The sequence below is a fragment of the Pithys albifrons genome, chromosome 2 (assembly GCF_047495875.1).
Source record: "Pithys albifrons albifrons isolate INPA30051 chromosome 2, PitAlb_v1, whole genome shotgun sequence".
Classification (NCBI taxonomy): domain Eukaryota; kingdom Metazoa; phylum Chordata; class Aves; order Passeriformes; family Thamnophilidae; genus Pithys; species Pithys albifrons.
This window is the reverse complement of record NC_092459.1, coordinates 94,364,917-94,377,970: the sequence shown is the minus strand read 5'-3', so window position 1 is coordinate 94,377,970 and position 13,054 is coordinate 94,364,917. Positions and strand designations below refer to the sequence as shown.

At 44.9% G+C, this 13,054-nt stretch overlaps 1 protein-coding gene and 1 long non-coding RNA gene across 3 annotated transcripts in view; one reads left to right on the top strand and one right to left on the bottom strand.

Moving 5' to 3' along the window:
* Window positions 1-138: 138 nt before the first annotated feature.
* LOC139683229 (uncharacterized) lies at window positions 139-3,654 on the bottom strand. Its single transcript, XR_011699760.1, has 2 exons — window positions 3,201-3,654; window positions 139-2,700 (listed from the first exon to the last, which is right to left on the bottom strand). It is a non-coding gene; the product is annotated as an uncharacterized lncRNA (long non-coding RNA).
* Window positions 3,591-13,054, top strand: part of LPGAT1 (lysophosphatidylglycerol acyltransferase 1) — a 69,894-nt gene continuing 60,430 nt past the window's right edge. The window contains exons 1-3 of one of the 2 annotated variants that reach the window (XM_071578136.1): window positions 3,591-3,660; window positions 3,971-4,121; window positions 4,499-4,766. In XM_071578136.1, the coding sequence (XP_071434237.1) occupies window positions 4,529-4,766 (238 nt within the window). In that variant the 5' untranslated portion in view covers window positions 3,591-3,660; window positions 3,971-4,121; window positions 4,499-4,528. Of the gene's footprint in view, window positions 3,661-3,701; window positions 3,805-3,970; window positions 4,122-4,498; window positions 4,767-13,054 lie in introns of those variants that run through there. The other variant, XM_071578147.1, reaches the window with a different exon arrangement.

Here is a 13,054-nt window from a genome sequence, read left to right as displayed (position 1 = left end):
ACAGACCTTTGTGATTTTTAAAGGCAATTTTGTTTTCACTGTCATCAGCACATGAGTGCGTCCTCCTAACCCTTTTTTCCAACCATATGGCATCTGCAATGTCAGTTTGCTACAAGGAAAGCAAACAGGGACAACTGATTGAATCCGGTCAGGACAAATGAGCGGCTTTTTATTTGACAGTCTTTGACCCAGACAGAGGTTCAAAAGCATTCCAAAACTCGCTGTTTTCTAACTCCAGAAACAAATCTTTTAGTTAATTGGTGTTTACAGCTTCAAGCCTGGATTCCATCATGGTTATCCATGCCTCTGTGACTCATGGACTACTTGAATGTCTGCAGTGCATTTCAGCCTTGCAGCGAAGCTTGCAGGGAGCTTTAATGCTGTGGCAAAGTGGGAGTGCAAATATGTGCCATGGAAGGGTAGCATGTGAGAATGACAGTGGCTGATCACTTCTTGAAGGATACCCAGAAACAAAAACATTACCTTCTTCAAAAGACTTACAAGGGAGTTTAGGACTGAAACAGCCAGATACAGTGTTCAAACCCAGCCTGTGTGAGTTAAGAAACTTCTGGACTGTGCAGTAACCCATATACTGTTTAGGATAACTTGTTAAAGTAACTGAATATAACAGATGTGTTTGTTTATTACCACGTAACATTCACACCTCCTTATTGCCAGGAATAAGCCTAACCTTCCTTTTCTGTTTTTGATCTGTCAATTTTTCTGGAGGTGAGTGGGAGACAATTCCAATACTTACTGATCTGTTTCAGCAATCCTTGACATCAGTTAATCACCTAATTTTACCAATGTTCATATTAGTTAACAAGCACATTAAAATGCATTTTTGCAATGATGAATAGTGACATCCTTGTCAGTATTTCTGTGAGGCTGAAAAGAAAATGTTATAGGGGGTTATTCAGTCAAAAAGCATATAAACATTAGAGAAATTATTCAAAATACCTCAATTTGAGAGTTGCTTATATTAATATTTCGCCTTTTTGCATGTATAATAGTAAAATGACAAACAAGATGTAATGAAAATTTATGAAGCTCAGACATTGAGGAATTACTTTCAGAAATCAGAATAATTTTTTAAAATCAAAACCCAAAACCAGTTGTGAAACTTCTGAGCTTCAGAGTCAACAGTTATTGATCAAAATAAAAAAACCCAAACAACCAATTCTGCTGCTTTTAGATGTTTCCTTCTTTTCCTTTGCAGTAATGGCACACATACACATGTATGTGTTACTTTGTACTAGAAACAATTCTTCAGAGGCTCAGACTGGATGACAGACAGTTGGCTTCTCAAGATCAGTAAGAGGTATTTCCTTGTGCACACTTCCTAGGACTTGAGTTGTCCATTTGAAGGCCGGGAAATGAGGAATAGGGGTGGGTCTTTGCTCCTAGCTCTTTCGGCAAAATGTTAAAGCACAGCTTCCTAAGCTCTACAGCAGTCACTGACAAAGAATGAAGGCTTTGTGTGGCTGCTTCCCCATGTGCAATTCCTTTCTGCAGTATAAATTGCCTAATTCAGTAGTTGTCTAACATCATTTCTGCAGTCCCTCATTGGATGCATCAGATTTCAGAATAGGATTCCAAATTGTACATACATTTTCATATTTTTAATCTTAGAATAATATATAAACAAGGCTTCATTTTGCTGTTGGATGTAAAGCAATGAAATGTATCTTTAATCATGGCCTAAATATGTTCTTTTTCTGTGAGAATTTTGTAGCAAAATTTTGCTGAAAGTAACTTCCAGTGTATTGTCCAGAGTTGTTTGTTTGCATAAGATATGGGAAAAAAACACCAAACCAATATAAAACTCAAGTCTTACTGATACTGGTAACACTTCAGAACACCTCAAGCAGAGCCCAACTGTCAGATTTAACCAGGTAATAAAAATAACATGGGCAAAAAAACCACCCAGATTTGGAAACACTTATGCAAGATGTGTCCTTTTTGACAAAAAGGTCAGCAGTTTAGTTTTGTTTTGTTTTGCTCAAATAGAACATGATGGCATTATTTGGTTGTTTGCATTTTTAAATTCTCAAATTAAATTTATCTGCAATAACAACTTTGTTTTCTTCCTGGAATGGAGATTGGGATTTAATTTTGTTGAGGGTACAGTCATCTCTGAAGCCTCATTGTCTAGGAAACAGTGGACTAGCATTACACATGGCATGGTTAGTATATGAAAGTGATATTTTTTTTCCATCCACATACTACAATTTCAAAAATTTGATTTTTTTTTCAGCACAAAAGACCTAGTATGTCTCCTTCTTAAGACAGTGGTGTTTTTTTTCAACTGCTGCTTTTCTTTAAAAAACCCAAGCGGAGATAAAATCACTTGCACAAGCCATTTTGCTTGGTGTAAGTATTATAATAGTTGAAGGAAGCTGAGGAAACAGCCTGGTCAGGCCAGAGAGGGCTGAAGGAGGTCTGGGTGGCCTCTTCAGGGGTTACAGAGAAGGCAGGAACAGACAGGCAGAGCGAACAGACAAGAGGCAACAGTCCTGTATCAGCACAAGGGACCTTGCTGTTATACAGAAAGCAAAAATTCTTCACCCTGGAGCAGTTTTGTAAAGGTGCAGGTTCTCTGGATGAGGCTGTAAAATCTCTTCTCTCAGCTGCTTCTGCAACTATAGGTTGAATATCTTTGCAGATGTTTTTGGAAGTACATAATGATGTTTGTGGCTGCTGGGGAGGAATAAGAGAGAAGAAAGCTAGAAAAGTTTATAAAAAGCACACACAAGGGACTTATGACTACAGAGACAACACAAAATGTGCTGTTGCTCTCTGAGCCCTAAGGGTCTTCACAAGGGTGCTGAGGGGACCTGTGACAGTCTACATATTACAATTATAATCCCATCTTCCACCTTCCCAGGGACCGAAAATTAACCAAAAAACAGCCGCCAAAAGAAATTACAGCAGTGGGTTGCCAAGGGTGGGGTGGACTCGTGGGGCTGGGCCGGGCTGCTCCCTGGTCACAGAATCACAGAGTATTCTGAGTTGGAAGGGACCCCCAAGGATCGTCCGTGCACAGGACACGCCAAGAGGCACATCAGGTGCCTGAGAACATCGCCCAAACTTCTTGAACTCTGTCAGGTTTGGTGCTGTGACCACTTCCTTGGGGAGCCTGTTTCAGTGTCCTCTTTACCCTCTGGTTGAAGAACCTCTTCCTAACACCCAACCCATACCTCGGCTGACACAACCTGGGACCGTTCCCTCGCTCGTCCCGCTCTCGCCAGGCGCGGCTCCGGGACAGCCCTGGGGCAGCCTCAGCCTCAGCCTCTGCCGCTCCGCAGGGTGCGGGGATGCCGCGGGCCGGGTGGGATGGGCTGCGGGGCCGGGCTGCCCCGCTTCGCCGCGTGTGCGTGTGCGGTATGAGCAGTGCGGGGCCGGGGTGCCCCGCTCCACCGCGTGTGCGTGTGCGGTACGGGCAGTGCGGCGCCGGGGTGCCCCTTTCCTCTCCTCTCCGCTCCGCCGTGTGTGTGTGTGTGTGTGCGGTGCGGGCGGTGCGGGACCGGCGCTGCCCCGCGGGGGCGGCGCTCGCTGCAGTCCGGCCCCGCTCCCGGGCGGGCCCGGCGGGGGCGGGAGCGCGGCCCCGCGGCCGGCATGAACCCGCGGCGGGGGCACGAAGGCGGCGGCGGTGCCGAGGTACGACCCCTCCGCCCCCGGCAGGTGCCGGGCTCTTTTCCCTGCGCCCCGCCCGCGGCGCCGCCAGTCCTTGCGGGGCCGGGGCTCGGCGCGGTGCCGCCCGCGGAGCGCTGAGCCGGCGGGGCGTGGAAGGGCGAGGGCAGGGTGAGGGAAGGGAGGGGACGGGAGAGCAACTCGTGCCAGGCCCGGCCGCGGGCGCGGGAGAACCGAGGTGAACCCGCGGTCTGCGCCTGCCCGCCCGGCCTGGCGCTCCCGCCTCCCCCCGCTCACGCCGCCCCCCTCTCCGCTCCGCTCTGCTCTCCCTCCGCAGGGAGCCGCAGGGCGAGCAGCGCTGCCGCGGCCGGGCCAGCCCCCGCCGGGTCCATGAGCCGCCGCCAGCCGCCGCCAGCCGGGACCGCCGCCGCCGGGCCCAGCTCCGCCAGCCGCGCCGCTTCCGCCGCCGCTCCGCCGCCCCGCCGGAGGTGAGTCCCTCCCGCCCGCGGGCCCCGGCTCCTGGCAGCGGGGGAGGCCGCCGCGTTTCGGGCAGGGGTGCATGGGGGGCGGTGGCTCCCCCTCCCCGGGGTGTGCGCGCCGCGGGCAGCGCGGGTTGGGTACCCCCGAACCCGTGCAGGGGAGGCGGCGCCGCCGGAGGGTCGCGCCGCGTCCTTCGCGCCCCGCGGGCCGGGGGTCGCCGCCGCCTCCAGGACTCACCGCGGAGGCGGCAGCGGGCGGGGGCTGGGGCTGGAGCCGGGGGACACCCGCGCCTCCCCCTGTCCGCACAACGCCGCCGGTGCCTGTTTTTGCCTCGCTCCACTCGGAGAGCGCTACCTGTGTCACCTTGTTGTCCCTGTCCCCGCAGGACGGTCCCGCGCCCTGCGCTGTGAAGAGCATGGCCGTGACTCTGGAGCGGGCCCGGCGGGTGGGCTACATCTGCCTGAAAGCACTCCTCAGGTTCGCCTTTATGGTCGCCAATAACCTGGTCGCTATTCCGTCCTACGTCTTGTATTTAATTGTGCTGCAGCCCCTCCGAATGTTGGATAGTAAAAGCTTCTGGTATATCGAAGGAGTGTTATTTAAGTGGCTTTTAGCTATGGTGGCTTCCTGGGGCTGGTGGGCAGGATACACAGGTAAGAATGTCTTATTAATTTAAAATGTACTTATATAAAGGTGTAAATAAGTGTTAAAACTGTGATGTGTTCGTATGAGGATGTGTAGGGGAATGTCTGGACATAGTGGGTATGCGGGATATTTTTCTTTCAGGTTTCTCACACAGATACATTGTGTTTCTGGGTTGAGGTGCTATGTACTGAAATGTTTTTTAAACTATAGCTAGAAACTTAGTATGTGTTAAATGTTTCTCAATCAATATTTTGTCTTAGTAAAGAGAAATACAATGTTTCATAAGTATCTCCATGACTTTATTGTAGTGTTACGTGAAAAAGGTACATCTCTTCAAAAGAGAGTTGATCTGTACTGTGCATGTAGCTGATGTAGCTGAACTTTTCTTTATTAAGCCTAAATCATCTGCATCTCTAAATCGTCTTCCTTTTCAACTATCAGGACAGAAAGTTAGGAATTTTGACATGCATTTCATATCAGAAGAGTAGGTCTTCTATTCCTTGCAACAGCAACTGTCTTTTCTGCTGCTTCAGAATGGAGGGAAACAGAATGAACCTCTTTCATTCACGTAGTGATACACACAGTATTTCACAACTGTATGACTCTTCATTTACTGTTAGCTGAGCTAATTACAGTATCTGTAGTGTTTTTCCCCTCTGCATGCTTGGTTTGCAGTTGTTAAACTTGTTTTTGCTCGTTTAGTATTCATAGATTCATCAAGGTGATGGACTGAACTGAAATTTTAAGGAAGGCTCTAGTCTTATCCTCGAATGCACTGATTTTCATCCTGGCTACTGCACTTTGTCCAAGAAAAACAGCCATCAGTTCTTTGTATGTGCTTAGAAAAGGGAGGAGATTAATTTGCTGAGTGTCAAATATGAGCAGCCCTCCTAAAATTCTTTCCCTCTCTTCTGCCCAGGCTGCATCTGCAGGTCTTGTCCATGTAAACAAGGAAAAAAAGGAATGGCAACACACAGCTCTGGAGTCTGGTCAGACTCCTGATTAGTCAGAAAGTCAGTGTTGACCGAGATGGAGTGCTCTTTTTGTTAGGCAACAAGAGCTGAAGCCTGTGTGATAATGTGCCTTTTGGTACCCTGTCATGTGCCTTTCCGAGATGCACAAAGTTTCTGTGGATACTCTAGGTGAGCTTCCAGTTCTTCTTAAGGAGATGGTGGCAGCAGCAGCAAGCTCGATTCTGGTCTGCTAGGCCAGAACTGTTGCAACGTTGCACTGCTTCAAAATTGCCTTGCCTGGTACAGCTCAAGCTTACCCAGATATGCTGTTTAAAAATCTTTTCATATGTTTGTATTTGCTCATTAAAAGAAGTCCACATAGTGTTTGCAGTGGCAGGTATATTGGTAAAAGTCTGCTTTATGCCTTAAAGCACAAATGCCTTCCAGCAGGAAGGATTGACTTTCGAGGTGTCGTGTGTATTATTAATTGGGAGTGGGAAAGTTTATGGACATAATGGTGATGTTAAAGTCATCCACCTTATGACCCTGAGGATTTGCTGTGTATATTGAATGTACTAGTTAAAATTCAAGCCATTGTCCCATGACAATATGGTTGTCAATTTCTGAAAGCAATTTCCTCAGGGTAGTTCTACTGCTGACTGCAGAACTGTGTGGTTTCTTTTGCCTATTGCTTGGAAACTGGTCTTAGCATGATCTGCATATCCTAGAGTCTTCCTGAAGCATCTCTTGAGGGGTGTTGCTGATGTATCTTGGCAATTTGAAATAATTTGTTTCACAGTCTTTAACTGTCTCAGTATATTTGTTTGAAGTATCATTCACAAACAGCTATTCAGAAGTGTTTTATGGGATGGTCTATGGGTAAGGAGGTCCTTTTTGCTCTCACTATAAAGCATGGCTTTTGGGGAGGATTTTAAGCAAATGCTTGTCTGAAGTTTTAGTTTAAATACATTTTATTTGACATGAAGACATTAATGTGTTTTATACTGAAAGCTACAAAGCAGCAAGAATGGCTTATTTCTTTGTCCTTTCTTTAACCTCATCAGTGCTCACCAGGACCTGTGGAACAAACCTGGGAGGTGTATCTTTCTGGCGTCAACATATGTAGACAGAGTAATTTCCATGTTTTGTTTCCAGATTGATAGACTGATATTAGGTCCCCTCTTTTTTATAAAGTATGTCACAACTAACTCAGACCTGAAATACTACTTTATTAGAATTGGTGTCCAAGACTGCAGTGGTGCATCTGAAAGAGACATTGCTCCGAGATTCTTCTGTTTTCAATTCCAAAAACTAAGTCAAAAATAGACTTCAGTATGTTCCATCTTTGCAAAGTAAATACAAGACAGTGGGTATGCATGGGTTCATTGAACAGATTAAAGACTTTTCTTTTGAGTAGCAGAGTTGGTGTTCGTTTGATCTTTGTTAAAAAGGTAACTAGCTGAGTAAGTTTACTTGTCTTTTAATGGGAGGGATTGTTCTCCTTCAATTGTGTTGAAGGTGCGTTTTAGTTTTTTTAGTTTATTTACTTTTTTCCTTTACAACTTGGGTCATCTGCGGGGTAAGAGGTGACATAAACTGTTTGTAATTAGGGACTTAAACTCAGCCTACAAAGTAGATTCAGGGCGGACTCTTTTTACTCGTGTAAGTTTGTATAGGAGAGAGCTTGACATCCAATAAAGAAATTACAGTGAATTCTAGCTTAGCCTTCTGGGCTTTGCTGCTGTTGTGTAATTGTTAGTGTATTTTATTGAGTTTATCTGAAAGAGCTGAGGAAAACTCATGAACTAGGTCTGCCCTTCTCTTCCCCATCCCTGCATAAGCCTGTGGTTTTGAGTCAGGCTCATAGAGAATTTGTTACAGAAATAACATGATCTGTGTCTATATCGTCAGCTCTAATTTGTGCTTTTTGATAAATGCAGGTGTTTCCGTTTGCAGCTTCACTTGGTATTATGTAAAGAGAGAGCATCTGACTGGACAAGTAAAATAAAGAAAGGAACAGGAACAGAAATTGTAAAGGTCACTCTCCTTTCCCTAATCTTTTTCTTCCTAAGATGCAAGTATGAGAGAGAACTTGGGTATAATTGGTTGCCTTTGATTTTTAAAGGGCAAGTATGATAAATATCTATGTTGTTGCTTGAGCTCTGTAGTGTTTCTTGTGAAAATGAATACTGAGTGTCTTTTTATGAAGACTGTTCAGACAGTCTAACAATGTTATTTTATTTTTATGTGATTTCAGAAAGGCCTTCTTATAACTCTTTTAAATCTCTTTTTTTTGAGGCTTTTTATATAAACATATTGCTCTCCTAGGAGCTATTCAGTTAGGGCACTCGGAATCTGCGTATTAAGTGTGATTTGAAAGGCACCTTTCAATAATACTTCTGAATATTTTCCTGCATTTGTTGGAAGATGCATTCTAAAAAAAGCAAACTCGAGAGTGCTTGATCCTTTGTTGGCAAGTACCTTTTCCTCTGTGCTGTAATTTGTCATTTAATATACAAGTACACCAGATAGCACTAAATAGTGCAGTACATTTAATGGGAGGGAGATGAAGCGTGTCTGTGGTGGTGAATTTCTGATGACCTTTTGCTCACCTACAAAACTAGTTTTACAGCAACCATCCTATAGATTTGATCTTCTTTGGTCAAGTAACTATTGCAGACTAAAGTTTAATATCCCTGTATGTAATCAAATTGCCAAAAATAGGACTGCTAGAGAGAAGCTTGCTTTGCTTAATTACACTCAGACAAACTGTTTTGTTGCCTTCTCCTGCTGTCTCCTGCAGGAGTTGTATGAGCGTGTGATGGGGTTATTGTGGTATTGCAATTAAGAGTCTCTAAGACAGCAGAGTGATGGGTTAGCAAAGCAGTCCTGGTACTCACAATGCTGATCTCCTGCTTCTCTCTGCTCCACACAGCTCAGTGCCACTGTAGGGAGCGGTGCTGTGTGCCCAGCCTGTGCCTTGGGCTGGGGAGGAGCTGCTCGAGGGTGAGTGTCCTCTGTCTGCAGCAATGTCAGCTCCTCTGCCTGTCAGAGCACCAGGGGAGAGAAGGGTTGCATGTGCTCAGCAGCGTTCTGTGCACCTTGGGGAAGGGTTTTCTTGAGAGCTGTGCTTGGAGTATTTCATACTCCAGCAGTGCAGAGGACACCTTGACAAAACCTGTTTCAGACTCTTAATGACACGCAGTGTGTTGCAGTGATGTGCAGGTTGGTGGGTCAGAATCACAGAATCACGGACTATTCTGAGTTGGAAGGATCATCATCAAGTCCAACTCTTAAGTCAATGGCCCACATAGGGGATTGAACCCATGACCTTGGCATTATTACAACCAAGTTTTAACCAACTGAGGGTTGGGGTAACCTCTGTTACCATACACAAAACAGTTGAAGTGGTGTAAGTGTGCTTGCTAATATAATGATGCAGTACTTAATTAAAAGTAAGCTAATCCTATGGTACTGCTGTTCTATGTCAACGAAGATGGTGACTTTCCAAGACTGTCTGTAAGAATTGTCAGGATTTGTTAAGTGAGAAGAATTTCCCTTTCCTCCTCCTCTATCATTCATCCAAGCAGAGTAAAACTGAAATCTTGATTTTCAGTTTTTCCCCCACCTCTTCTCTCAAATGATTTCATTTTCATTGGATGATTTATATGTATGATTAATATATGACCACTCTATAATTTCTCAGCAGTCACAGAATCACAGACTATTCTGAGTTGGAAGGGACCCACAAGGATCATCGAGTCCAATTCTTAAGTCAATGGCCCATACAGGGGATTGAACCCATGACCTTGGCATTATTACAACCAAGTTTTAACCAACAGAGCTAATCTCAGGGTCATACTTTTTTTTTTTTAAATCTTCTAATTCAAAATCTTGTTTCCATTTTTTCAGTCCGCAGCCTCAACTCCTCTGAGCTTCTAAGAATGCAAATATTTCTGTCTTCCAGAACTGTAAAAGATACAGGTGGAGTTGCTGTGACAACACTTCCTCCGCGCAGGCAGCATCCCTGTCTGCACTGCTTCTCACGACAAATCAGCCCTCCCCTCAGGCAGGAAGCGCAGCAGAGGCTGGAGGACAGCAAATAGATAAAGTAAATGTTTTGCCCCAAAGAAGGCAGAAGGTGTTATTTCAGGAGACCTGTCTATGCCTCTCACCCTGCCATTGGTTCTACCCTTCTCACTTCCTACAGTGTGATTTTTCACTGGCAGTGTTTTGGGTTTGGCCTGGTCACTACTGTGGGGACCGGGCGGGGAGAGCCAGTGAGGAAACAACTTCTGTTTTTCAGGTCAGGCAGTGTGTGAAATGGAGAAACAAAATTGTTCTTGTTTACGTTTTTTTTGAATGTGCAGAAATACCTGTTGTGACTCAGTGGCTTAGGGTAGCAATTGAGTTTGTGCTGTGGGTGCATGTTGAGTTTCGAGGCAATCTCTGACTGAAATGAAGCTTTCTCTGATGTGTAAGTTATGCTGAAATCAAGCAGGAATCTTTCAGTTTATTTTGATATTTGTAAGAGGAAGTTCATGTGTAATTTGTGAGCTGCATCAATAAGGGTCAGAGTTGAAGGAGCTGGGGACATTGGAGCTGTTTCCACCATGGCTCAGAGCAAAGGTTCATTGTGCCTTTGTGTAAGAGCAGGTAAGGCATGCAGTGAACTCCATGTCACCTTCTTTGTGCAAGTGATGTGTCTGTAGAGAGTGCTATACAGTGACCCTTGTCCCTTTTCAATAACATCTGAAATCACATCAGGAACTTCCTATGTCTCCTTTCTGGGACATGAGTTACAGTTACCATACTTCTTTGTAGTTCATCTAGTGTCAGCAGTGTGTCAAAAGCAGTAAAGCTTATCTTCCATTTATCATTTAACTGTAAAGGATCATTGCAAAAGATTAGCTGTTGTAATACTCTGAATTTTATTTTCAGAAAGCTACTGCCTTCTGGCACAAAACTTAAGAGTAAGAGCACACCCTGTAATTTTTGTTGTTTGTTGCTATTTAAGTCCTTTTTGTGTTGTTTGTTTTGTTTGTTTGTTTTGGGTTTGGTTTGGGTTTGTTTTTTTTTTTTTTTTCTTTTTTTTTTGTAGGTTAGTCTCTGCTCCTATTTCACCTGTTCTGGATAACACAAACACCATTGCATCCATACCAAATGTGTCACATCTTCATAAGGATAGTAAAGATGAAATCACTGATTAATACCTATACCAAAAGGTGTGATCTATACTTTTAAGTCCAGAAATGGCTGTGGGATGCTTCTGAGTTAGCTTATCTGCTAATAGCCAAAGGAAGACAAAGTTTTAGGGATTTTGGGTTCTATTCCTTATGGCTGAGTTTGCTATTTTTAGCATGTGTTTTTATCCTTCCTGGTTCTTCTGGCCTGTGTTTTTAGCACTTTTATTCACCCTAGTTGTCTTACTTCTCTCTTTGTTACTGGTTGAGTGCCTGAAAGAATATGACTAAGAATACCTGAGAGATGTGTCTCTGTTCTCTGTACCTTTTCTTATTCTTTTTCTTGATGGTAGGCTTTTAGGAACCCTGTGAAATAATTGCAGGAAAGCTTTTGTCCACCTCTTACATGGAGAAGCAAAGTCTTAGAGGATTAAATTCTTTGTCCACAGTTCTTTGCCATCTATGAAGAAGGAATTTTTTTTTCCACTTCAGCAATGTCATCATGTGTGTATTGGAACATGTCAGAGATGATGTCTTTATGTCAGAGAGGGAGTTTCTCATTCTCATTTAATGTAATTGTGTTCTAAAGTGTAGAAGTTCTAGATGTGTTCAAGAAAGATAGAGTAAAAAATTTGAATGTTTAATATGGAGAAAACTTATTTTCTCTGACTTTTTTTTTTCTGGGATATTACTTTTTTTAGAATGATACTGAAACAGATGAACAGAATATACCACTTTTTCTCTGTGTGTGAGTGTTTGAGAGAGGGGCAGAGAAGTCTTGCCAAAGGTTAGCTTGGCAAGGTTTTATGTTGCTAAAAAATGGAAGAGTTGTGCAACCTTAATTACACAGGGTAGTTAGTAAATCCTTTGTGGAATATAATCTTAGTGGTGTAACTTTCCAGTGTGAACTGAGCCAGACTACAGCTCCAAGATATGTAATCTGCTTGGTTTGTTCCAGTGGGATATAAACCCTGATGCTTAAGATGAGTTGTCAAATGTGTGATTGCGTAGGAATGTAATTGCACTGCTCTTGCAGTCAGCACAGGTGAGATGTTGAGATAATAGTTCAGCCACTTGCATACTATACTTCCATAATATACTCCTGGAAAAGCTGGTAGCCCATGGCTTGGACAAGTGTACCCTCTCCTGGATTAAGAGCTGGCTGGAGGGTCGGGCCCAGAGAGTGCTGGTGAATGGAGCTGCATCCAGCTGGTGGCCAGTCACCAGTGGTGATCCCCAGGGGTCTGTGTTGGGTCCAGTCCTGTTTAACATCTTTATTGATGATTTAGATGAGGGGATTGAGTCCATCATCAGCAAATTTGCTGATGACACCAAGTTGGGAGGGAGTGTCAACCTGCTGGAAGGCAGGAGGGCTCTGCAGAGGGATCTGGATAGACTGGAGAGATGGGCTGATTCCAATGGGATGAAGTTCAACAAGGCCAAGTGCTGGGTCCTGCACTTTGGCCACAACAACCCCATGCAGCGCTACAGGCTGGGCACAGGGTGGCTGGAGAGCAGCCAGGCAGAAAGGGACCTCGGGGTACTAATTCACAAGGAAGCTCAGCATGAGCCAACAGTGAGCCCAGGTGGCCAAGAAGACCACTGGGATCCTGTCCTCTATCAAAAATAGCGTGGCTAGCAGGACCAGGGCAGTGATCCTTCCCCTGTACTCTGCATTGGTGAGGCCACACCCTGAGTACTGTGTTCAGTTCTGGGCCCCTCAGTTCAGGAAAGATATTGAGGTGCTGGAGCAGGTCCAGAGAAGAGCAACAAGGCTGGTGAAGGGACTGGAGCATAAGCCCTATGGGGAGAGGCTGAGGGAGCTGGGGTTGTTTAGCCTGGAGAAGAGGAGGCTCAGAGGTGACCTCAGCACTGTCTAGAACTACCTGAAGGGAAGTCCTAGCCAGGTGGGGGCTGGTCTCTTCTCCCAGGCACTCAGCAATAGGTCAAGGGGGCACAGGCTCAAGCTCTGCCAGGGGAAATTTAAGTTGGATATGAGAAAAAAATTCTTTGCAGAGAGAGTAATCAGGCATTGGAATGGGCTGCCCAGAGAGGGTGTGGATTCACCATCCCTGGAGATTTTTAAACTGAGCTTGGCCGTGGCGCTGAGTGCCATGATCTGGTAAATGGACTGGAGTTGGACCAAGGGTTGGACTTGAT